Raw genomic sequence first — 27648 nt, 5'->3', positions numbered from 1 at the left:
TGGAGAAGCTTTAGTTGGTTGCAATCTGCAACCTCAACATTAGATCCCGCCAGTTCCCACACACTGCACCTTTAAAAAAGGGAAATGTTAGTGAATGCCCCCATTCATTTCTAATTGGAGGAGTCTTTCCTTTTATGTGCTGCTGATTGTATCCCTCAGTTACCATTCTTGCTGAAGGGAAATAGTAAGTTAATGTAAAAGTAATACATTGCATGTAGATTGAGCATTATAGCATCACACAAAAATAATCAGTTTCTACTGTAAGTTACCTACTCTCCATGGTGGCTTTCCATCCTCACTAGTGTCTCAGTACTGTGTATGTAAAATACATTTCTCAATTTCTCTCAAAAATTTTTTTTTGTGATTAAAGGTATAATTTGTGATAGTTGTCGGTTGCTATTTGTAAACACACGGCATTCAAAGTTGGCCTCTCCTCCTCAGCTCAACAAGGAAGAGAGAGAGAGAGAGCAGCGATGGTTCAGCGAGCTATAGAGTGAATGAAGAGAGGGAGCGGCGTTAATGAGAACAAAGCAGTGAATCAGACAAATAAAATGTAATTGCCGAAGCCCAGAAACATTCCGAACACCGCTAAATAAAAAGAAAAGAGAAAATACAGGCACCACCACACTTTTAGTTGGTCGGAAGTGATTGAGAGGTATATACATTGTTTTTAGAAAAATTTCTGCATATTATGCCATTAAACATTTGAGACAAGGAAACGGCAATCTCCTTGAAAACTCCCCTCCTACCCCCAACCCAAAGCATCTGCAAAGAGACTTACCCTCAATCCTTGATGCTCACCTACACCGGCCACACAAAATGCGTCATCACACCACACAGAACATGCCGCGTACCCTTCAAAATGGGCTTTATTTTGTTAACATTTACAGGAACATCACTGACATTAATTTTCCACCCGTTACATATGTCTATACTGTACAGATGCAACAGAAAAAAAACAAAAATCAAAATCCCATCCTCTGTTGTGAGACTTCTCTCATAGAGAACAAGGCTCCAGTCAGTGACAAGCTTCAGCAGTGCAGAAAGAGTTCACACAGGAAGGTCCCCTGTCAGGATCCCTGGGACAGTCAGTGGAAACGACCACAGAGCTTAATGGAAGTTGTCAGCTGGAACCTAATTTATAAAAACGCCCTTATTTCATACTCACAACTAAATCCATGATTAAGTTGTGATTTAGGAAAATATATATATAATGCTGATGCCAACATGTGCAGTTTCTCGATTTCATCCAATTTTGTGTGATATACTGTATAAAAAGCAACTAGTTTATATCTCAATCCATGGTATGACTGGTATGCTTTAAGTACTCTTTAAAATTGGAATACAATGGAATTTTTAAAATGTTTGTCTTTAAATACATATATATGGTGCCCCAAGGTTACCAGCCTTGCGCCTCATTCATCACCCATCCTTTGTTAACTCTACACTGTTCAACGTGTCACTATTAACATTCAGTAGTTGCTAAGAGACGGCGTAAACTACGATAACTCACTTCAATATACTGTGAAAGAGGACAAAGAGTACCCAAACCAGTATCATCAACCCTGTTTCATTTTCTTAAAAAGGGACGACATATAAGTTTGTAATATGATTAGAATATAATAAATAATATTTGATCACAATTGTTTTGTTATCTGGTGCATGGCTGGAAACATTACATGTCACATCTTCATGGAAGGCAGCGAGAGTCAACACCTGCCATGGCGGGCAGAGAAAAGGCTTCGTAAACATAAAATATAATTTAGACTTAGTCATCAACACAATAAGTCAGAGACTTAAAAAAAAAAACACTGCATGTGAAAGTCTTCACATCTTACTTTAAAGAAAACACCCAGACTTTTCCAGTATTTCACCTCATTGACCCTACGAATGCAGAGAGTGCTCCACCGACCAGCTTTACAACAGGAGCCATTGTACAAGTCTCCCTTCATGCATTTATCTGGCATCTACTCTGCATTAGCAATGCAGAGCGCTCTTTACAGCTACAGAGGAGAAGCACATTTGTATTCCGTAACACAAAACTCTGATGTCTCCCAACCAACAAATTAGCACTCACTGTGACTTCCAATGGAAGGAAAAAAAAAAAGAGCAAAAACCTAAATGTTTCCTGATAGGTCCACTTGGGGATGGAGCAAAAGTGCAGCATTGGTGGAGCAAGTATGCAGTAAAACGTGAGACTTTTACAATGGCTACATCTGTTTCTGCAAAACATGTACTGTAAAGACATTTACACGGCGTGATGGGGGGAAATACGAAAACCGGTTCACAGAGAGCAGAATGCTCTGGTCTTAATGCGACTGCACAGTAGGTTGACGTCTATACTGTTGATGTTACTACCTGGAGAAATCTATGCTACGAAGAGATTTTACACGAGTTTTTAGAACAGTACACACGGGTTGGATGAGGATTTGCGCACTGCATTGCTTCCTTAATGTGGCGTTATGGAAAGCTCCCGTCTTTTACAGTGATTAAGAATAGCAGGACTCCTCTTTTCTTAAGGTAAATGAGGTGGCCGAGGTTCCTCCCACTAGCTCATCTTGTTTTTGCTGCACATGTTTTGTCAGCCGCGGCGACGCGAGCGTGGCCTCCCGCCCATCTTCTCCCCACGTCCTCCTTGAACAGGGAGTGAATCTTCATAAGGCCTACCATTGCTTCATCATCCACCATCAACGCTCAGCTGTGAGACACAGGGAAGCTACATAGGACTACATGAAGAACACAACACTTCAACTAATGCACAGTGCAAATAGGCTTCTCCCCTTCTCCTCCATCTCTCCAACCTCCGGAGATAGGCAGGCATCGAGGAGAGGTGGGGTGGAGAGGGTTAACTCCGGACAGCACCCCTGCTGGCAGGCAGCCTTTCTTCTTTTTAGTTTGTTTTTCATTTTTGGTCTTTCTGGGAATCTCCTGCCCTTGGGGAGGGGGGAGGTGGTGTGGCTGAGGGGCAAGGGTGGAGGGGGGTTGAGGGAGAGGATTCTACTTGTACAGGCTCATGGTCGGGCTCTGGTACATGCACATGTAGGCGTCGCACAGCAGGCGTCGGGCCTGGCCCTGGATGCTTTTGGGGTCCAGGGTGTGCAGCTCCTCTGGGGTCATTTTCAGGTAGGTCTCCACCTCCGGACAGGGAGACACCTGGGGGATGTTGAAACCATTCTGCCCTCCTGCAAAAGCCACATGCACCATGTTTAGAAAAGATATGATCGTTTGTAACAGCAAAGCCATTGTCACATTATATTCTTAGTGTTTGGAATACTAGATCAGTGGTTCCCAAAGTGGGGTCCGGGGACCTCCAGGGGTCCTTGAAGGTGTAATAAGGGATCCCCAGCAAAAAGGGGAATAATTCATTTTCACTATATTTTCATCTATAAGTAGCACGATGACAGAATGTATGACTATTTTGGTCATGGGTTTCATACACATTCTGTAATAAAACATCTAAAAGCAAAATTCCTATCAGATGGGGGACCCTGGGACAAAATCTTATCAAATGGGCTTCCGCGGTCTAATTTGTGTAAGTTTAAGGGTCCTTGATGTGAAAAAGTTTGGGAACCACGGTACTAGATGTCTAGGATTTAATGCATCCGGTCAAATCAAACAATGACCCAGAAGTTGCCAGTGGCAGATATGAAAGAACTAAGTACTTTTTTTTTTTTTAAATTAAACTTCTTTCCAGCATTTATTATGTTGTTTTATATGATAAGTAAGCACTTAAATGCTTTGGCCATAATAAAATAAAACAGCAATCAGAAGTAAAACTATTAGCCGATTAATCATTTTGTCGGTCCACAAATAAATTTATAAGCAACAATTTTGATAATCGACTAATTTCATTTTCTATGCAAAAATGCCAAATTCTACCTCCAGTAGTTCCAAAAGTGAGTATTTGCCCTTTTCTCTGTCTTAACATGACAGAAAAACTTTGTCATGTTTATTTTCTGACATTTCACCGATCAAACAATTAATCTATTAATTGTAAAAAAATGTACAAATTAACTTAAAATGAAACAAATCTATATTAGCAGCCCTATTTGCAATTTTACCCGAGTCTGATTGGAGCTAAATGTACAAGGGCACTTATTAGAGGTGCTGTGGCAGTCATGTCTGATATCACAGGAAGAATAAATATCTCAAAGTCCTACAATGCAATACAATACGGCAACCCATAACTTTGGTTAAAAATGTAAACAGTAATTGCACGAGGGCATGAATGTTTTCTGTGTAGTGATTAATTAGATTAGTGTCTCCTTCACTGGGTTTCTGAGGCCCTATAATACCATCTGTGTCACTGGACACAGTGAAATCCTCCCACCAGTGTTACAAAAACAATTTCCCGTACATATCCCAGATCTCATTTCAAGGATCAGTTTGATGTCATAACAAGCGCAGCATCGAAAGGCCGTGACACCTACCGTCACGGTCGGCCATGCTGTCGAAGAAGAGCCAGGCGGAATCTGCGTTGCCGTACTTGACGAAGGCCACGTAGTGACTGGTTTCGATGCACAGCACGGCGAACAGCTCCATCCTCTGGCGGGGGAAACTGCCCTGCCGTCCCGTACCGTCTTGCAGCTCCTTGGGGACAGACAGTTTGCCGTGCCGATGGGCTTTCCTCCTCGGGTGGAGGTGAACCTACATCAGTACAAGCAGTTACACACAGACTGTTTGTTACTGAGGACTATTCAAGTTGAATAAAAACAGATTTATTATGCTTCATATAACATATGGATTAAGGATCACAGAAATAAAAGCTTTGATTTGAGGATTCATAATGCCAGATGGGCAATTTAGATATAAATCCTACAGTATTTCAGTAAGTGTTGGCAAGTGAAATGAACGGACCATGTGTTACAATCTACTGTAGAAGCCACTCTTCTGCAACATAACTTCTGCACTGAGACAGCGTGATTCCTTTGGATTTGGCGCCACCAAATGGACGATCCTGACCCACACTTTACAACTTAGTTCTTGTTGAACAGTGCTGCAATAATGCCCTCTGTTGTTGTACCTGTGTATTGCACTTTTCACAGAACTGTTTAATCTTGCCAGCCGTGATATCCCCGTCCTCATAACAGTCTCGACACTCGTAGAGCGCCAGGCCTCCACAGATCCGACATTCCCTCGGAGCTGGAGAATAAAAACACATACATTTATTCTGGCTGACACGCTGCACAAAAGTTCTTTAGCAGGTTCGGAAACAAGAAAAAAAAAAAAAAAGGTTCCTTCATCTCAGCTGAGTAGCAGTGACAACTCAGCGGGATTTCATTACCAAATGCCACACAGCTCTGAAACGCCATCGATCGGCAAGAAGAACACATCACACTGACACACTGGAAAAAATTATTAGCTACAACTCACTGTCTTCAAGAAGGTCTGTGATGTCTAACTCTAGCGAGGGGAAAATCTTGTTGAACATTTTGAAGTCCTTGCCAAAGCGGGGCATCTGGATGATAAGGCAGGAGGGAGCCTGGGGGTCAGGAAAAACAGAGAAAGAGAAAACGTATGTGGTCATCAACAAAGATCTGCAAAGCTCAGTGCAGACAGGAACTGAAACCAGAATAGAGTCTACACAATGTACTTGATATCTAACACATTACAGACCTTAACTATTAAGCCTGTAAAAGTGAATAGAGATGTTATTTTATCTAGGGTAATTAAACATGTGACTGTAATATGTGTGATCTATGTTCTAAGTTTCTTGTTTGAATTAATTGTCTACTGGAAGCTGCTTTTGATCTGCTGTAGGAAGTGTCATTTTTAGGATTGCTGTTAGTTTAGGACACACAGTCATGTAATGTAGCCCCTCATTTCTGGAGCTGTGTGGTCAGTACCACTGGCAGGCTGGCATGAAGACAGGACATGGAAAAAGACGAGCTGTGTGAAACCTTTTCCACTCAACAGCATTCTCGCTACTCTCATAGGCCACGACAGGTGACATTACGACATCACATATGAACTATTTCTTTCTTAAGGAAAGCATTTAGTTCTCCTCATCAACATTGGAAACAACCAAAAGATGAGTCCGATTTAATGAACTATGATTTAGAAAGGGAACAATAACTTTCCTTTGTTCCAAGTGCAATAAATGTATTTAATTTGCATTGAAACTTGACGTGACTGCACTGCTCAGTAGCACTTTATTATGGCTACCTTCACAACGGTTTGACACTTTTAACGAACAGATACATCTTTTTTTACTTGGTTGTTTGCTGTAACTGTTGTGATTGTTGTCCCATGTCCTCTTGTATGTTGCCTTTGTCTTTTTGCTCTGTCTACTATAAACAAAATTTCCCCTCAAGGGACAATAAAGATGAAGAGAACTGAACTAATACACCTACTGTATGTACCCTGATAAAAACTACAAATGTATTTTATTTTTAATTACAAACTGTTAACACAGGGGGGAGCCGTTTCTTTGTCACAGACTGGAGACGCTTAAAGTACCTCTGTATCTTCAGATGAATTAAGGGATGTACTATTTATTTATCTTTTGTTTAAAAAGACTTAGACCCCAAAGCCATCCAGAAGTGAATAGTACATTATACATTGTGCTATTTTTTTCTGAATTTGAATCTATCCAACACCTCAAACACCATTTACATTCTCAGGTCAGTTGTCTGCTTAAACATCAGGTATAAACATTTTTAATAATTTCATCACCATGATGTAATTTTGTAGCGCAACAAATTGTAAAAAAAAGAATTTGGGTGGGGTCTAAATTTTGGGTAGCACTGTGTATGCTCAGTTTGATCTAAATACCCATGTGATGTGGTAATCTAGGAGCTGGGAATGACGGTACTAAACTAACATTAATCAGACAACAATCTTTCTACTCAACTCAAGCTAATCTGGTTTTTAAAAAAAGTTCAAAACCAAATGAAATTCACCTCTGCAAACTTCAGGTCGCTGTTGATGAAGGACCACTCCAGGAGCTGCTGGATGGTGGGAACTCCCACCTTGTCCTTCTTGTCCATGAAGATCTGGTAAAAGTAACAGTCCTGGACCTTCTGTCCTGCTGACCTGGAAAACAAGTTTTATTTACATCCTCCTTTCTCAGGGGACAAGCTAACTGTAATCTCTGCAGACATTAAAAGCACTTCCTGTAGCACCCACAAGTGATATTTATCTCACTGATACACAAAATCAAGATTTTGTAATTCTTTTCTAAAAACTTTAACACTTCAGGCTGATCTGTATGTAGTTATAACAATTTCATACCAAAGAGTACCTTACGTAGCAGATATTGATTAAACCTGTTAGGTAAGGATCTACACTATTTTTCAAAAAGTATATTTATAAATAACTTGATGGATTTTCTAAAATTGAATAGACTTTCAAGACTTAAAAATAATAACTTGTAGTTTACTGCGACAATTGGGAATTTGTATTTCTTCTTTGAAAGCAGCTAAATGTCAAATCAAACTACCTGATGATCAAAACAGGCAGTTTAACTTGACATTTAACTGCTTGAGATATGATAAACACATTTTCTGTACCATCTGTATCCTGTCCCTGATAAACTGTAAAGACAGATTTAACACTGCTGAAGCACTGATTTCTAAGCCTGGTACATGTTTCAGATTACTCCTGTTATATGACGTGGCTTTACAGCTCTTTGAGTCTGTCACTGCTCGGCTTTGGTATCAAAGAATTACTATGGAAATACTACTAACCCTATCGTACAGTAGACCGAAAACTGCTCATCTGAACTGCAAAGGTCATTAAACATGACAATAAAGGGAGTTTTCATAACGAGACTCCTACAGTTAAACCACTTTGCCCACACTGTCTGCCATTCAATCTCCAGCGTGATTGCTGCAGCAGAAGTGAAACTTTGTGTGACTGTGCAAATCTACATACTGCAGAATTAAACAAGGTCTGGTTTAGTTCTGTGGTTTAGCAGCAGTGATGTGTTTGGAACTGTATTTGCAGCATCTGGTAGGCAGCATTAGGCCATGTCATACACATAGTTTGTGTGTGAAAAGTAATAACTGCATCACTAAACTATTTCATCCACGTCTCTTGCTCTGTAAAAATTCAACATTGTGCTTACAGATATCTCTTTTGTGCCTTTACCCACTAGAAGTAGCCAAAGAGGTTTTGCATTTTTTCAAAAGGCAACAGGCCCTTACCTTAGCTTGAGCAACGGGTCCACCCTCAGTATGTGATGGAAAAGGATATTGAGGAACTCCTCAGGATCTGCAGTGGTACAAGATGTGCTTGAATGAGATGTGAGGTAATGTTCCTGTGTAAATGTTGCAATCCAATGCAGACATTGTGAAAACTGTATAGTCGATTGCATGAATGTGTAGGCTATCTTAAAATAGCTGATTCATTGTGTTTCTTGTGACTTGCAGCATCATATTATACATTATCACAGTTTCTAAAGAGTTGGTTTTATCCTCAAAAAGTTATTTTATTTAATCAGTATAGCAGCTTATTCAACTGATTCTCAACACTAGTACAAAGAAGTTGAAACAATCATCATGATACAGGTCAAACTCGTGACAATGAGCACAATGAAAAAGTATGATATATTGTTCAAAGAACAATAAACAACAGAGTGCTGCAGGAATGAGTCCTTAAACCCAAAAATTAATTAGCATTTTAGCACTTCCAGTTCCCTCGTCTGGTAGTCAATGGGGTTTTAGTTAGAAGCCTGAAATAAGGTCTGTGTTTAACACAAGCTTAAGAGAACTTAACGTTTAGTTACAATATAAAATACGTCAATAAATACCCCACTCATGAATCTTGAAGCCTTTATGTGTCTTTAAAAAGGCGGTAGCTAACAAGTGGTTAAATGAGACTACAGTACTAAACGTCATCACGCCGACACGTCAACCTTTACAGCCTCGTTGTTTATACTCACGCTCATGCAACTGTGATGTAGTTGGTTTATAGCCTAATGTGAGCTTTTTACTTCTGGCGATTGCATTTACGCTTCAAAAATCATAATAGTGGTGTTCATTATCTTGCTGAACAAATTGTGTAAGTATCATAAACGTGTGTTCGCCACAGAACTTATTTTTCACAATAATCCAAAACCCAATGGAAGAATCCCATTGGCTTTTTGTCGAGGGAACCCAGGGCAATGCTAACTTCCAGGTTGGCCTACAAAAATGCGTCATCCCAGGAGCACTATTTAGCCGTCTCATTCTCCTACCTTTTTCTTCAGACGTAAACCCAGATGCAGCTTCTACTTTCTCCAGGATCCTCCTTAGCTTCATCACTTTAGTGGCACAAACATACCCGTGTCTGCAGGACAAAGAACGAGTAATTTACAAACTGGCTAAATAGTCACATTTGGTTTAGTGACATTAGCTCTGCTAGAGAAATTTTGCATCAGATGTTACATTCAGGGTTTGATGATGGAGTAAATAATGGCACCTATAATATTCCTGATGTGTTTTGTTTTATTCATCTGAATTTAAATCATGTACAAGCTCTTATTTAAAAGTCTGGGAGAAACTTTAGCATTCTAGTCTTGAACGGCTTTTAGCTTCCAGTAAGAATTATACCATTTACCATTACCATTATAACAGGTGATGAGAACACTGAGTCAAAACCTACAATGTGAGTTATGAGTCATGAGTCATGAGTCATGAGTATGTATGCAAAAAAACACTCTGACTTACATGCGCAGGGGGTTGACTATCTCTGTGCGTAGCAGCTCTTGGGTCTCCCTGTAATACTCCACGTCGGTCTTTGAGCGTGGTCTCAGCAGAACCGTGTCCAGTACAGAGCTGAAGGAGAAAAGACTGCAGAGCAGAATATACAACCAAGGGATTAAAATAATTATTAATATTCATGTTTCTTTTGTCTAATCTATAGAAGATAAATGATGATTTACCATGATCTTTGGCTGACATTAAAAAACAGATCATCCAAAAATATTAATGTTGTGAAACTTTAAATTATGCTGTTTGTTCGATTACATTTGTATTTATTGTGTAGTTGATTAAACATACTTTCTATTTTTATTTGGAAGTGGGTTTTTTTATTATTTATGGTCAAGTTAAAAGCTAAAATTCAAAACTCCAAACTGGTCGAAGCATCTTCAGAGTGTGGGATCTCCTGTAGTTTGGGGAAGAAGTTTGGGTTGACTGCTTTATTCAATGTTCCCTTTGGCAGTGTTGGCAGAAACAACAGATGTACTACTATCCACCGGCCTGCTCACAGCAGGAATACACCCTCCTGTTAGAGCCAGTGGGCAAAGTCAAAACAGTTTACTAACAAGCTTCTGCCTCTGGGCAAACACAGCACTGCAGGCTGAGGAATCACCATATAGTCGATCAATATGACTGACCGTCCAGACGTTAGTATATCATGACATACACTGTAGCTGATAGAGCATTTACTGTTAGACTAAAAGAGTACTGACCAGAAGAGGGTTGAATCCAGGTAGCAGGAGTTGTAGTGGCCCTGGATGCCTTTCTTTTTTCCCACCATGACATCCAGACCATCATTCTCTGTGCGGGGAGGCGTGTTCTCGTGTACTACCTCGCTTAGATACCCCCCAAATGCTGCATAAAAAGAGACAGTACAAGTGTGAACACAAAGCTTTTGGAGATAACAGTCAATTTGGTGCCTTTAATCATCCCAATTCCTGCTACTGACTCACCGATGGAGTTGCATCGCTCTATGGGGTTAGAAGAGTGATGCAGGGACGGGAAACGGGAGTCAGGCCGGCAGCACTTGAGCTTAACAAACAGGGCTTTTTTGGGTGGGCAGGTGAAGTACCGCGTACCTTTGAAGGTGCCGTCAGTGCAACCAGGGCACTCTTCCTCCTAGAAGAGAAGGTCAAGATCACGTAATCCGATCAATTACTGTCAGGTACTCCATGAATGTGCAGTAAAAAAGAATGGGCTTTCATTTATTTTGTCCTTTTCTAAATGCCTTATGTCGTACTTGGAACTGCCTCTTCAGATATTTTGTAACTGACTTTGTTTACTAATTTTGTCAACAGTGATTGGCTGTTTAGTGTTGAATATGCTGCATATTGTCTTTACTGGCCAAGAAATAGTCCGGCACAAACCCCCACGTAAAACCGTTTTTTGTCATTTTTACACTGTGGTTTTTGTATGGATTACACAAATGAGATATAAAGTTTTATTTAGTGAGCTTTAGAAGTGCTAGCAGGCTGATTTAGTTACCTTTGAATACAGCCAGGCTAGCAGTTTCCCTGTTTCCAGTCTCTATGCTAAGCTAAGCTACCCAGCTGCTGGCTGTAGCCTTAGGCTGCATTCACACCAGATTAAGCGATGCGGCGAAAACGCAACTCTTCCCATTAATTTGGGTCATTTTTTAGTGTGTTTGCGGCTGCGGCTGCGGCAGCCGCAGGGGGTGCTGAGAAACAGAATCAACTTTTGGAAAAGCAACCCAATGTCATGCTGCGGTGGCCAATCACGTAACCGGCAATCCAGAGCTGTACAACTCTGCCATGAGGGAACAAAAGATGTTAATTGTTATGGACCATTAAAGTGACTCTCCCACACCGCCGCACAACCCTGCGGCGATTCGCCGCAACACCTGATCTGGTGTATATATTGATTATATTATATTGATATTTTCAGTTAACTCTCTGCTAGAAAGCGAAAGAGTATATTTCCCAAACTGTCAAACTATTTCCTTAACAAAATGTTCTATAAATGAATCAAGCAATGTGGTGATAAATTAGTTTTTACCTGACCAGTTATGACATGTTACTGGGAGCAACATACTGCCATATAAGTCCACTAATTTCCTAGCCAGCTCATCAACCAAGGAGATGCAACAAATATGTGGTTGATCAAAACAAGCTCAAGTTAAGCAAGAAACTGATATGTTTGATATTTTTGTGGTCATCAGTAGGGTTGCAAACTTCTGGGAATATTCAAGGTGGAAACTTTCCATTTATTTTAATGGGAATTAACAGGAATTTAAGGGGGTGGGCTGCACATGTGATGGGAGTAGGATGCAGCTGAATGTAGTGAATGGTTACAATTCAATTAAATGAATTGAAATTGTGAAAAATGTTCAAAAATTCCCCAAATTCCTGAGATTGGACATATTCCAGAAATTTACCAGAAATTTTCCCACCCTTTGCAACCCCAGTCATCAGTCAATCAGGGTTAGTAGTAGCACCAGCAGTTACCAACAGCAAGCTTTGAGCAGTAGAAACTGAGGGAAGGCTAGTGTGGTGGGTGTTGCATGTCAGGTTGCAATGCTTTGCAATCACTGGCCAGTGAACAGCAACCAACAACAGCAGCGGTTACTGACATAAATAGCTTTAACTTCACCACATATAAATCAAGGCTAGAGTGGTGAATGTTGCTAATAAGATAGATCAGATCAGATGATAATCAGCTGATCTGAGTGGCACTTCATGTTCCTACCTGATTAAGAGCTCCAGAAATGTGTTTATGTAACTTGTCAATATGTATCTAATGTTGAAAATGGCAACAACAGGAAATAATCACTCTACACAAAATGTATAGAAAACTAAATCAAACATCCAAGTTTACATTGCTGTGTTGCCTCACCAGCTCTAGCCCAGCCAAAGGCTCCAGCAAGCCAGGAGGAAGGCCCACCCAGCGGATAACACCACACAGAGGGGGGTTCTCCTTCACCTCCACCAGAGAGCCCACCTCCAGACCTGGCTGTCCCCGGGGAGGGGTCGAAGGCCGCGGTGAGGGAGGGGCAGCGGGCGACGTGGGCTCGGGCTGCTCTCCCATCACCGACTGGACAGAGAGGGAGAGAGGCCCATGGCTCATGCTGTCAATGGGCCCGGTCTTCCGGTTCAGGCTGAAGGGCAGAGAGTGGAACTTGTTGTCACTGGACAACGAGGCGGGGGGCGGGGCTCTGGAGGGCGGGGAGGACTGGTTGAAGTCAGGGGGCGTGTCAGTAAGTGACTTGGCGGGGTCCTCCCCAACTGCAGGAGAGAAACCAGAAACCAAAACTCAGTGTCCATTTTTATAGTAAAAACACACCATATCATATCAGTCTGTCTTCACTACTGTAGAGATGTCAGTCTTTAAAGAGTAACTTCACACCAAGCTGAAAATCTCTATTTTACTGACAATAAGAGAACTCAACCACCGGAGGTCAGCAAAAACAAGACTTTCAGATGGTGCTGAGTCACGGTTTAATAACTGAAGGAAGAAAAGAACCTGCACACTGGCAACTGGATGCATTTGGCTTTAAAGAGCTACTAAATTCAAATAGAGACAGATCATAGTTTTCATAAAATGTAAGAGTGAAGCTCTTTCATCTTTTATTTCTACCTAAGCAATCTCAGCATCTTAGGACATTTTCAAACTTGGGTCAAATAGATAGTTTTTTAGTCAATATGAGGGTATATCCCCCTGTTGTCAGGCTATCAAATAGGCATTATCGGTTGCTATAAGCCCCATAGATGTGGGTTAATAGGGGCCTATACACCCAGTAGTAGGTTTTATCATCTATTCAAATGGTAGAGCACTGAAAGAAGGTATAAAAGAACACAATAGCCAACTCTAGCAACTGTAGGAGACCAGAGTTGTTGTGTAGTTGTCTTTGTGTTCACAAGCCTTAAGTTTAATTTTCACTTTAGAAACGTAGTTATTTTAATCCAAAACGTGATGTTTTTCATGAACATGAGCAACATGAAGTGTTTTTGTTGCCTAAACCTAAAGAAGTTATAGTTTTGTTTCCTAAATCTAAAGAAACCTTTTTGTTTGTGTTCAAAACGTAACGTTTCCTTCAGTTTTACATGTTAGAAAATGTTGCTTTTAAGTTTCACTTTCACTGTTACAACGTAGTAGGTGTAGTAGGCCCCATACTGACCCACATCTATGGCGCTTATAGCGACCGATAACACCCATTTAATGGCCTGATAACAGTCGAATCAGGTGCAGCACAGACAGGTACACTTGAGTGTATAGTGCTGAAAGAATTAATCCACAGCTCGGAGAGATTCTTTTGTATAAAAACTGTTGATGATGAACCTCCTTAATTCCTGAAGGAACAAGCCACTGTCCAGACCCAAGTTTTTGAGTTTTTAAGAGTGAAAATGCCCTTTGTTGAGACATGACATCTGGTGTGCAGACTCCTCTTCCCATGTGATGGTGTTCTGAAATGTGCTTCACTTTGCTTTTAAGAGTACATGCCTAAATGAAGACTTCATTCAATTTATGTGCAGTATCAAATTGACATTTTCAGAGATGTCAGCCTTCTTTGATAATTTAGTAAAGGCAGGTTGTGCACAAATCACACCTTTCAAAACTATGTGTTTGTGAAGGGGAGTGCCACTCTATCTAAGAATTCACAAAAGAAGAATTTCTTGTGTACCTACCATGACAGTTGAGACAATATATGCACACTCTTTACAAAAGCTAAAAACTAGAGAATTTTGTGATGTCGCTGGGAGTCAATATCTGCCACTGCTCTAAAAATAACAGCTTTTTGACCATTTTTTTTATTATTATTTCAAGTCCTTGAAGATGTAAAAGCAGGTAACTAGAACTTTACACATCACAGTTTGCAGAAGTGAGAGCTCACTGAAATGATGTCCTGGTAGTCATCACAATGTAACCAGATTCTAGCTCTCTGCTGTTCTCTGAAATCCATATGTGAAATTACAGATGTTGGTTACAGTTCGGTAGCTCTTTACTAGAACTGTCACCTCGAACAGATGCTACACAACAACCTCATCTACATTATGTGATAGTTGTGGAATGTTTTAACACAGATGTTAATTAAAACATCCATCACAGATACATCTTTATATTGTGATTCATGATTGTTAGCAATCCAGCATCTCATGGCAGCAAGAAAGTCATCACAACATTTATCGTCTCCCAGTAGCAGCTGATTTTGTAAACCACTGGCATCACAATGTCGTAGTTTACTCTCTGAATTTGAACTTTCAGAAAGAGTGATGCAAGATCCTAAGTATAAACAGAACTGTCATGACGGATAACATGAATTCTTGAAAAAAGTGGCATTCGTCTTTGAGCTTGTACATCCCATATTCCACCACTTAAGAGAACCACAGGAGTTTGTAGTCCAGTCTGATGACTACGTTGACAGACATGAAAGCACCACGATCACAAAGAAAAATAACCCCAAATTGTGGAAAGTGACCCTGAGGAAGATGAAAATGATTACACATTCAGAGGATGAGTAAGCAGTTGTGAAATCAGCACATCAGCCATTTATGACAGACCTCTCTTACTTTCTGCGTTAAATACTTTTACAGGCACTCAAGTACTCTGTTTTGCTTTGGGAGGAGGCAACACCACAATCATTCACAATCAATCATCTAAATTTCAGAGCTTGCACATTATTTGCAATGATACTGAAGTACATAACCTCTTGTGCATCCTGTTATTTTTTGGTTGATTTGTATTGAAAATTTAAGGTTATGAATTTATTCATGATTAGTACATGAATCAGAATCCAGAATGTGACCATAAACAGAATAAAGTTAATATCCAGAATCCTGTGTACATTTATATACACTCAGTGATAATCAGCCTCCACCATCTTGACTACAGGAGACATTTCATTTTTATAAAACTCTCAGATTCTTCACAACTGACACGTATTGGTGATGACATGAGCAATGTGACATTTCAATGTGAAAAAAAATCAAACTTCCGAAAATGAAAATACCACAACAGTGACACTGAATGACTCAGTCCTGACACAAGCAATAAAGGCTTTTACTAACGCTTTGGCCTGCAAATAGTATTACACAGAAATGTTAATCTTAAAGACAACAGCCAGTTAAGAAGTAATTTGCAGCACTGAGCATTATTAAAAGCCTTAGGGGCGACACCAATTACTCCATGCAGGTGGGATATCATAATGGTGATGAAGGACAAGACTAGTGGAAAGGACTTTATAGCAAGCTACTGCAACAAACTACTCATTGTTGTTTTTCTGTAAACTGTATTTTGGGCATACACTTTATTTTATTCCAGAATACAGCAATTACAATACATAACCTACATATACATACAGTAAATATATTTTGTATGGAACTCCATTTCTCCCACGTGTTAAAAAAGTTAGATCATTTTTTCCTGATTTATTATGACTTAAGGTTTCTTAATACTATGGAGGTGCAATGTCACAATCCTGAGATACTTCAGGCAGATCTACTCTGACACTCTGAAGTATTTTAGTCATCCGTCTTATAGAATAACAACAAATGTGTCACTACGCAACAACTCTGCGAGATGCGTATCAATGTGCAACCCCTCAGATTTTAATTTATTTTGTATTACACACCGTGAGAAGCAGACAGCCAAAGCACACAAATCTCCTACTTTGCATATGTCGTGAGTTTCATATCAACCACATCTATAGTCTATGTTTAAGATGGTAGAAATATTCTCCCGTATACATCTAAAACGTACCTCTTCTGTAAGCTACGTGTACTGGAAAACTATTTCTGTTCACGGATCAGATCAGCTGTGTCGGTGGTATTTCTTATATTAGCCAGCGTGGTGAAGACGGCTGACTACCGCCGCCTGTTTCAGCACCACAGCTGTTTAGTTGCTGCTGAAAGCTCACTTCCTAATTCAACCACTGGACAAATAATATGCAGTGGATATCTCATATGACACTAAAGTATGTTAAGATTATGAGATACTGTTCCTCATAATTATACCATATACTAGATTAGAAATACAATACAGCACGAGTATTAATATAAATTATATTGATATATGTGATATTATTATATGCCACATGTTTTTAGCAGGTGGGAGAAATATGCTTCCATACACAACTTTACCAATTGTTAAAATTATCTACACACTATTGAATGCTACTTTTGTATGATATTTGTATTTAGAGCAACCCACAGTACCAGAATATATATATATGTATTTTAGTACAGGGGTGGCCCAACGGGAATACCAATGTTAGTAAAATAAAACTATACAGCCCCGATAAAAAGTGTGCCTTATTGAAAGGGATTAGGATGTAGCTTGTTGTAAACAGGAGCTTGCCGGTAAGATGGTTGACATCCCATGAGTACCCGTGTTTTACCTTCATCAATGTACCATGTGCTTTTGGATTTGGACTGGGCGGGGGGATCAACAGTGCTGCCATTTAAAGTATAGTAAAATTCAGACTTGCTTCTACTGCCACACTGATGACCTAATCCTGTAAATAACACAAGTACATGAACAAAAACACACAGAGATAAGCAAAATGTGTCTGTGTATGCGTGTGTGAGATTGTTTTGTCCCCTGTTTTGACCAAGTGAGAAATAAAAGGGTAGAAAATCATAGAAAAAAAAAGGTCAATTAATCAGCGACTGTCGTCAGTTGTCTCCGTAACAGAAACACAAAAAGAGAAAACAAAAGCAATCAGGTAGTAACACATTCCATTCACATCAAATCAATGCAGCTGCTGTATTAATATCTTTTTAAAGGGACTTTCCGCCAAAACTGTTGCTATTCTTAGCTTTGCTTGCCTACAATAGTTCAAGTTTGACCAGTTTGTTTCAGTGTAAGAGTTCTCTAAAACAAACGAAAGACTTCCTCTATCAGGAATTAGCCTCAGAGGGATCATTAGAAACCACAAATCTAAATTTGTTTTGATGGAATGCCCCTTTGAGAGTTGTCATCACACTAAGTGGTTGATACATCAGTTAGGTTTGTATCGTAACAGCGGTGCAGTACCTTTGCTCTTTGGTTTGCTTTGGCCAGAGGACGACTTGTCACTGTTGGTGCCTCTGGGGGCAAAACTGTGCTTTTGCAGCCTTTGGTCCTGCATGGAATATTCTGTACAGCCCAGAAATACATTCACATTAGAGGCACAACACCCCTATCAGCCTACGTCAAACTACCATTCAACAAATGTCTACCACAGCCTACTTGCCATGTATGTAAGTTCACATTGACCCTCTACCATTTCCCTTGATGGTTTTCAATTTGTCACTGCAGTTTGATAAACACAAGTTTGATACAGTCCAATATGTTATTGGATATTTAAACACATTTAAATATCCAATAACAGCTTTTAAGATTCTATTTTAGCTTCCTTAGCTATATAAAACATACTTTTAACGCATTGGTTGTAATCTTAAGATACTGGCAAGAGTACGCTAGATTTTAAAAATGATCCAAACCAGCCCAATGTTGCCATTGAGTGGTCGGAGGAGTAGAAAAAGTGCTATATAAATGCAAGTCCATTTACCATTTACCATTCAACTCTTTTCCAATGAAAGAAAGTCGCCAAGTCGGCAAAACTGACAGTCCGTCGCTTCAGGCTTCCCTCTAAAGCCACTCCCCCAAAATGATCATTATGAACGTGAATGGCGAACATGGCTATTGTTAGTACTCACAGCTGTCAAGCTAGCAGCTTGTGGAAGACTGCGGAGACAATTAGTGCACGGGCAGAGTGCGCGCAGGTAGACAGGTAGGTAAGTAGACAGGTTGACAGGAAGGCAGCCCAGTCCAATCATTCCATTTGTGCCGATTGAAATGATTGGACGGGTTTATTACAGTCCTGCTACAGTATTATACAGTACACTATTTGATTTATTGATTGCTGTCAGGATGTAAAGAGAATTCCAACAAATATAACAAAACATGTTTTTGAAGAAGAAGATTACCAACCTTAGCTTTCTTGTATGACACTAACCTGGCCTTCAACATTTAGCCAATGACAGCAGATGTGTTGCTTACAAAATGTTCTAGACTAAAGATGTTTTGTATGTATTGACCATAACTTTGACCATGAGTTTTCTTGCCTCTCAAGTTTGCAGACAGGCTGACAGTGACAAAGGATGATTTTCACTGTCTAGTATAACAATCATGACAAATTCGGAACAAATGATTAACAAATTCTGTTTTGCTTTAAGTAGCCTGTCTAGAGAGTGCAGAAGTGTTTCAAAGCGAAACGACGAATGTGCAAAATAAAGAATCTTAAAGATTTCCTAGATGCGAGTCTGAATAGTCAGAGAGGCGTCAGTAGCGCACATAAACAAATCAATATGCCAATGTGGGGAACAAAGAGCCTGAGTATCTCACTTGACTTTCAAAAACAAGTGAGACATCAACACAAAAGGCTCTCTGTTCCCGCTGCAAGCAAAACACAAACTCAGAACGCTCGGAGGCAGCTCAGAGCTGGTCCAAGAGAGGGACGGCTGAATGTGTTCAGAAAACGTTGAGGTTTCATGACATGCACATGGTCCAAACACAGGAACAAATACTGGGTGACTCACCTGGCATTACGTCACAGATGGGGACGAGTCGAGTGTGCTCCAAACTGGCAAAACTACACAGCAACTTCCCATCAAACACACCATCCCAGTCCCCGATAGGATTGTCCTGCAAGAGTTGGAGACATAAGAACCTTATAACCCTGCCAAGCGTTCTTCTTCATCTCTGTAAAACTGATCAGGTGCCACACGTGCTTCTTCTTGATGAATAAATCAATCGCGATTCTTGATGATGGCTTTTGTCTTATCGCTCTAAAAATGATGCTTAAGCTTGATCCTCTGTATTGTTATGATCCAAACTGCTCATCTCATCTTCTCCACCAAAACAACAGCTCTTCCTCCTCAAATCATTCCACCTGCTGAAAGCACTACTTCCTCTGCAAGCACAACCACGCCATTCTTCTTCTTTGGTTTGGGATCCAGGACTCTGCTCCGGCGGGATAATGTAAGACAAGCGTGAGGCCAGTGCCACTAGCTAGAGAAGGCAGGGCGAGGCTGGACGCAGAGTGAGGCAGAGCAGTGGGCTCTCCTCAGCTGCCTGCTGGCCCCTTGCCATGCTGTTGGGTCATACAGCACTAAGTCTTTACCTCACTCCCCGCGTGACTGCCTTGCCTTTGTGTGGGTGGCTCAGATGCACTGAGTGGGCTGCTGCTGCTGCTGCTGCTGTTGGTGCTGCTGCTAACGATCAGCAGTCAAATGCCTCAGTTATGTGTTTCAATCTCTCTATGACTACAATACCTCTCCCGCCTGACAACAGTAGTCATAGATACCAGCTACAAGGCAACAAGACATGTTCCCTCAACATACAGACACACTGTCATTAAAAAAAACAAAAACAACAACACAGGCACACATGACAGAAGACATTAACTCTCATCACTTGACTGACTGATAATTTAAAGCTGACATGTGTAACTTTCTGCACCACTACTGAGGCGAGGACAGTTCAACTACAACGAAGATGGCAGAGCATCCTAAGTCATGATTGAATGAAACATCATCTCACTTCATTATAGACAGCTACCTCAATGTGACACTGTGACCAGAGGCCTGTACTACGAAGCGAGTTCAACATACCCAGGGTATATTCTCGCTGTCTGGTTTAAGGAGATCTCACTATAATTACTTTGTGTATAATTAATATGCTGCTTATAGAACAGAATGGCAGACTGGGAGATACTTCATTATTCCCTTTAGGGAAACTGTGGCATGTACAACACTTTTATCCTTCTTTCAGCTGCGTCCCCGACTCCGGCGGTATGAAACAGACTTGGGAGCAAATAAAAAATAAATATAAGAACATAATTCAAAGCGAAAAGCAGGCTTACTTTCATGTCTTATAATCACCTACAGCATACATAAATGTACCGGTAGCAAAGTAACTCAAGGCAATGCATACAGTCTGCGTGACTGTAAACACACGACTCTGACGTAGGCTATTTATTAATTTTTTCATTTGCTTCCAAGTTGGTTTCACACCTTCAGCGATTTCTTGCCAGCTGTGCTTTCTGCATTTGTAAGTTTAAACTGTGTTGCTTTTAGCCTGGATTGTGACTTTAACTTCTTCGTCTTGGTTTCATATTATTTTACAATCCGTGCACCGATCTGATTGGTCAGTAGGCGGTGTTTTCATAAGAGTTGACCTCTTATTTCAAACAAAACCTGCACCGGAGCAGGTTAGGTGTGCAGCATAAGTTACCACGGTGATCTACCCCGTTAAGAAGTGAACCACCATCGTAGAACTGAAAACCCAGGGTTGAACCTGAAGTTACCTCGCTAACCCCAAATCCGCACGTATCAAAAACCTAAGTGGAAATAACAAATCATTTTACGAGGGTTTATGTGCCGGACTATTTCTTGGTCGGGACAAGTTGCTAGACAAGCAACGCAGACTCCACGAAGTAACTGATTCCTACCGGGAAATAGTGCGAAACATAACCCCGGTAAAACAACAATTTGTCATTTTAACACGGATTAAACAAACAAGATAGTCTTTGTATTAAGATAAATAAGCCGGCTGCTGGCCATAGCTTCATATTTTGCATACAAACATGAAAAGTGGTATCAATCTTCTTGTCTAACTCTCAGCAGGAAAGCGAATAAGCGTTTTCCCCAAAATGTTGAACTTTTCCTTTGAGGGAAACAAGTCATATTGTCAGGGAGAAAAAATGCTTTAGAACTTCATTTTCTTTTATTTCCTTTAACTGACAACAACAGGAGTCTTAGATTTTGTGCATTTGTCTATTATTTTCTTCATCAAGTAACCTGTTGATTATTTTTGGACACACAGCTGTGGATACAATAACTATTTAGAGAGAGCCTTACTTACCATGTCAACTCCCACATAGTAACCCAGGCTCTCATTGCCCGGTAGCAGGTCACAAAAAATGATGGTGCCTCTCTCTGGCCCGTCCCTGGTCTGCACCAGGACCCTGGAGTTGATCTCCAGAGGAGGGAAGTCCTGGTCCACTTCCACCAGATTGCCGTCGTCCACCTCCAGCTCGCCCAAGGCTTCGTCATCATCATCCTCCCAGAGTTCAAGTTTGTCCAGAGCCACGAACACGCCGCATTCATCCTCACAGCGGAAAAGCTGGCGGCCCTGGTAGGAGCCCTCCGTGAAGCCCTGGCCCCGGCCCTCCTCCTGGGAGACGGAAGCAAAGGAAGGATGATGAGACAAGCGTAGAGGGTGAGACAGAACAGGAGCAAGAGGGATGAGCAACTTATTGTCATAAAAAGTAGGGCAGGTAGCAAGGCTGCTTGCTCAGCATTCTTCAGTGAGGGGAAGTCAACATCATAGAGCTGTGAGAGCATATGATCGATTACTGCAGCAGGAATATGACTTGACTTACTGAGATGATAAATGCATTCAAAAAGCTGTAGCACAGATACTGGATGTTCTCACAAAGCATACTGTAACATACTGTGTTGTGCTTCTTTTATCACATGCAGGCTTTAGATGTGAATTACAGTCATCTCTATTTGGTAGTGTCATAAAATCAGAATTGGATCTGAAGCATATGTGCAAACTCTGATGGCCTGAGCTGCAGTCTGAATGTTTGAGCTCCATCAGCCCACTCAAGCAGACGCCAGCTGGACTCAGTTGAATAAAAACTACTTTGTGCTGCAATAAGCAACCCTTTGTATTTTGCTACTTTCTATACATACAGTGCAGGATGAATGGCGTGACATGAAATAATCAGATTTAGTGTTGAGATTAAAGGAATAGTAACAAAAAGTAAAATGTTATCATTATCTGCTCAACCTCGTGTCAGTCAAAAGACTGCTGCTTTTTTTTTAGTCTATTCTAAAACACATTTGTAATCAGTCTCCATCTTTAAAGCTTAAGAAAGAGAAGAAATTGACAAAAAAATGTAGATTTGCAACTAACAACTAAGTCTGAAAGTCCAACATGTACATCATTTCATCCTGCATTTTCAGGGAGTCAAAACAAATATGATGATATGCAAAAGGTGCCGAGCTGTGACATTCTCATAGCAAATGTCACACAAGTGTGAATATTTTGCTTTTCATTCTGCCTTGTGCTCTGTATAAACAGTCCCCAAAATAGCTCTGCAACAGTCAGCACAAAATATGATTTGTTTCAGGGGTCCATTTTGTTATCTCCAAATGTGATACGAGTTGCCATACAAGTGCAAGCTGACAAGGCGCACATGAAAGACACTTATTGTGTGCACTATCTGGATGAATAAATCTAGCTGTGCTCTTTGCATTTTTTCCCTTCTGTTATGTATGTAGATAATAAAGTCCATTGAGCTTAAAATAGCAGACTCACACCCCAGCAAATGAACAGCGTTGCTCACAAAATCGCATACTACTGTCCATCTTATTTATGAGGAACAAGAGTACAAACACTTCATTGCATTGCAATTGCCTTGAGCACTTTCACTAATGAGGCCATGGGTAGCGGAAATAGTTGGACTTCTCCTAATAAATAAAGACAGCAAAGGAGTGTGGGTTTTCATTTGCTGAACTACGGGTCTGATGCAGCTTTAAGCATTAGACATAATTTATAAAATGTTACTTGAGTCAAACAAAACCACCTGGTTTCAGAATGCTCACAGGAACCAGTTACTGGCTGCTTCTTTTGTAGCAGGTAAGACTGAAAGAAATTTGCACTGTTTAAATTGGTTTAAAGGTGAATAGTAAGGACACATGTTCATTTTTGACAGCTTTGAACTTTTGTCTCAGTTGTACTGTGCAACTTAAAAAATGTCTCTAACACTGAAATTAATATTTCTACGGTAGTAGAGCTCTCTGGCACAATGATCAACTCAAAATAAACACCTCACCCTCAAGAGAAACAAAAGACACACAAGTTCTCACCAGCAGCTCCACTCCAAACCAGATTCCAGAGAGGGCTCTGTCAGGGAGCAGCGAGCCCTTGAATCGGACCACACCAGGCAGCGGTTCATCCCCTGAACGCAGCTGGACACGCACCTTCGAACCACAGTCAATATCACGGACGCGCTCTAGCCGCGACTTGTTGCAGAGCAGGGCGTACCGCTCCTCACAGTTGGTGATGGGGAACAGCAGCTCAGCCAGCTTCTCATCCAGCTCCAGGACGTCCCGCTCGTCCAGGCTCAGCACCACATTGGTCTGGTCCAGGATGCGGAGACTTTTTTTGCCCTTGCACGGGGGCAGCGTTCGGCCCAGGCTGTTGCGCTCCTGGCAGGCCTGACCGAGGCTGCCACGGGGGATCCTCAGGGTCTTCTGGGGAGGCTTCTCCACCGTACACTCCTTTATGACCATGTAGAAGCGCCAGTCCTCCCTGAAGCCCCCACTGGGCTTCTCCTGGCTCCATAGGGCAGAGCTCATGGCTGCATGAGGTCCAACATCAAGGCAAGCTTGACCTGTGGTCTGTAGGAAGAAATAACAAATGACCACTTAAAAAAAAAAAAAATCAAGGACAACAAGACACATACAATTAAAATTATGAGTGACAGCTTGTTTTAATTACTTTATTTGATCAATTTAAATTAGGGCTGTCAAAGTTGACGTGATAATAACATGATTTTATAACACTTTTTCAGAGGTTGTAGCGGGCTCAGCTAAAGCTTAAGGCTAGAGTAAAGATACTGGTATCAAATGAAACAAAAAAACTAAGGATTCCATTGATACCAACCATGTCATATTAGCTTGTCGCGAAAGAGGGTAAATAATGCTAGAAATTTAAGCTAAATTTTGGCAAGGAAAAACTGGCATGGCCATTTTCAAAGGGGTCCCTTGACCTCTGACCTCAAGATATGTGAATGAAAATGGGTTCTATGGGTACCCACGAGTCTCCCCTTTACAGACATACCCACTTTATGATAATCACATACAGTTTGGGGCAAGTCATAGTCAAGTCAACACACTGACAAACTGACAGCTGTTGTTGCCTGTTGGGCTTGAGTTTGCCCTGTTATGACTTGAACATATATTTTTTTATGCTAAATGCAGTACCTGTGAGGGTTTCTGGACAATATTTGTCATTGTTTTGTGTTGTTAATTGATTTCCAATAATAAATATATACATACATTTGCATAAATCAAGCGTATTTGCATTAATTTAAAAAAAGAGTATTAAATACTTGAGAAATCTCTTTTTAAGGTAAATTTTAAACAGATAAAAAATTTAATCATGGACAATCGCGATTCAATATTTTTAATCGATTGACAGCCCTTATTAAAATACAATATTCCACAGACTTTGGCATAAACAACTCATTCATTAATCAGTTGTAAATAACAAACTAACAGTGATCGAACATTTGGTGACAGTGACTTAATTGTATTAAGGTGAGGGGAAATATGTTCTGAATAATGATGAATGGTGACCTCAGTAAAGATATATATCTGCAAGGTAACTTTACATCTTAATTAGCTGATGACTGCTCTACACTGCTCTATAATTAACAGATATCTGATCCAGGCTGTGGTTTGTTGTGTTAGCTCATGATGGTACTCTCGGCTGTTTACTCTCCCTCTCTACTGCCTAGTCATCCCTGTGCAGTACCCCTTGTTTTTTAGCAGGACCTCGTGTGACATTAGTCATATCTACTGATTTGAATAATCTAAAAATAGACGGTGAGCAGACAGTTGACTTATTCTGACAGCCAGAGCAAAGACTCAGATACCAGACAACTGGATTTCCCCTGATGACACCTCTGATATAATGATCAACCACCCAACATAGTCAAGAGCACACTATACATCCGTGATTTGTTTCAAGCATGACAGCATTACTAACTTGGTTATTATTATATTGTTGTGTCCAGGGTCTGAAATTAACCTTTTTTCCTCACCTGCCGCTGTGGCAGGTCACTGAACATTTCTACCAGCCACTCATTTTTGTTTGTCTGCCACTTCTGAAATCTAAGTTGAACGCTTTAAAAGTGTAAACACTGAGTCAGTGGTACCAGACCGTAGAATTATGGAATATATCATGTAACCTTAATCCATGACTATATTTGGTAACGCCTCATTTTACAGGTCCGCAAATTTCATGGTAATTAGCAGATAATTAGCAAGTAACATATTTGAAATTTCTTTGCAATTACTGCCAAATTACCCCAATATTTACCTTAAAATGTATTAAAAAAATTAATTTGTTATAAACATTATTTGATCATTATATTCCACTATTTCTCAATAATTAATTGAATACATTTCCAGGACAGCTTTTGCCTGGTGATGGTTGTCAAGGAAAAATGTTTATGGAAAAGGAGTCATGATATTGCTGTCAGTGATGCCAACACTGAAATAAACAAAACCGTAATCTAACTTTGTGGTTGGCACCTCAATGAACAGGCTAAATAAATGTCAAACCACTGTTTATAACAAAGTAATTTTCAATAAATGTTGAGGTTAATATTGGAGTAGTAATTCCAAAGAAATTTCAAATAGGTTAACTTGCTAATTATCACCTAATAATTACCATGAAATTTGTAGACCTGTAAGATGAAGTGTTATAATATATTTAATTTAGGAATTGCTTTTTAAAAATAGTATTTCTTAATATAAGTAAAGCCTGGTGGCAGGTGACCTGAAATTTTCACCTGCCACAGCCAACATTTACCCTGTTATTTGGCAGGTGGCAGGTGCTAATTTCATTCCCTGATTGTATCCAAATAAATGTAAATAAACATTAAAGCAATATTGTTATGGCCTCTACATTCAGGGCTCAACACAGATAGCAAAAATGAAAGTAAACCTGACTATGAGCTAGCACTGACCTGTGTGTGGTTTGACATTTATTTATTTAGTTCATTGAGGTGACAACCACAAAGTTAGATTACAGTTGTTGTTTATTCCAGTGTCTGCATCACTGACCGCAACATCATGTACATTTTTCTTGACAAATGTATTAAATTAATTATTGAGAAATAGTGGAATATAATGATCAAATAATGTTTATAGCAAAGTCATTTTCAATACATTTTAGGTTAATATTGGGGTGGTAATTCCAAAGAAATTTCAAATAGGTTAACTTGCTAATTATCACCTAATTACCATGAAATTTGCAGGACCTGTAAGATGAAGTGTTATAATATATTTAATTTAGGAATTGCTCTTAATATAGGGAAAAACCTGTCTGCCATGGTTGGCAGGGGAAAATTTCAGGTCACCTGCCAACCATGGCAGACAGGTTTTCCCTTATATTAAGAAGCCAACATTTACCCTGTTATATGGCAGGTGGCAGGTTGCTAATGTCATTCCCTGATTGTATCCAAATAAATGTAAATAAACATTAAAGCACTATTGGTATGGCCTCTACAGGGCTCAACATCAGGTAGCAAAAATGAAAGTAAACCTGATGTGAGCTAGCCCTGACCTGTGTGTGGTTTGACATGTATTTAGTTCATTGAGCTGACAACTACAAAGTTAGATTACAGATGTTGTTTATTCCAGTGTCACCATCACTGACAGCAACATCAGGAACATTTATCAATGGACATTTTTCCTTGACAACCATCACCAGGCAAAAAGCTGTCAGTCATAGAGGCCCTTTAAGAGAGGGAAGTAGCTAGCTTAGCTCAGCTAAACAACACCATTATAGTAATGTAGGTTCAATAACAACCTTACCTTTGATACCCGTCAGTTCACTTAGAAGCTACAGACGACTGCCATGTCAAATATCCATCTCCAGTTATTAGATCCAGGCCTCTGGAAACAAGCTCCTCGTAATAACCTCTGATTAGCTCACTGGGCTAGCTAATGCTAACATCCAAAAACCAGCTAAGTTATCACGTTAAAGTTAAACTAGCTGAGCTGAGCGACAGCAGAGGACTGCCAGCTCCTCAGCATTTAGATAAACCTGCTCTCCATGTGGGGAGATACGTGAAATAATAATAAATACACGCTACAGCTATGAGATATATATATATTATTTACAGGAGAAGACGACCTCACCAAACTTAATGTATGACGTC

At 40.2% G+C, this 27648-nt stretch overlaps 1 protein-coding gene across 3 annotated transcripts; it reads right to left on the bottom strand.

Moving 5' to 3' along the window:
- Positions 1-844: 844 nt before the first annotated feature.
- On the bottom strand, positions 845-27648 carry cylda (cylindromatosis (turban tumor syndrome), a). 3 transcript variants are annotated; one of them, XM_037795227.1, is made up of 17 exons: positions 27302-27648; positions 23561-24094; positions 21546-21857; positions 19220-19325; positions 17673-17774; positions 17035-17151; positions 12537-12925; positions 10637-10802; positions 10397-10538; positions 9651-9773; positions 9179-9270; positions 8148-8214; positions 6903-7035; positions 5374-5482; positions 5024-5142; positions 4431-4647; positions 845-3182 (listed from the first exon to the last, which is right to left on the bottom strand). In XM_037795227.1, the coding sequence occupies exons 2-17, from the start codon at positions 24050-24052 to the stop codon at positions 2998-3000; spliced, it is 2871 nt and encodes a 956-aa protein (XP_037651155.1). In that variant the 5' UTR covers positions 24053-24094; positions 27302-27648; the 3' UTR covers positions 845-2997. The 3 variants fall into 3 exon arrangements, with proteins under 3 accessions (XP_037651155.1, XP_037651161.1, XP_037651170.1); XM_037795233.1 differs by lacking the exon at positions 17035-17151 and having other exon boundaries at positions 27302-27647; XM_037795242.1 differs by lacking the exons at positions 17035-17151; positions 17673-17774 and having other exon boundaries at positions 27302-27647.

This window comes from Sebastes umbrosus, chromosome 2 (genome assembly GCF_015220745.1).
Source record: "Sebastes umbrosus isolate fSebUmb1 chromosome 2, fSebUmb1.pri, whole genome shotgun sequence".
Lineage (NCBI taxonomy): Eukaryota > Metazoa > Chordata > Actinopteri > Perciformes > Sebastidae > Sebastes > Sebastes umbrosus.
The sequence above is the reverse complement of the archived record's forward strand: the minus strand, read 5'-3'. Positions and strand labels throughout refer to the sequence as shown.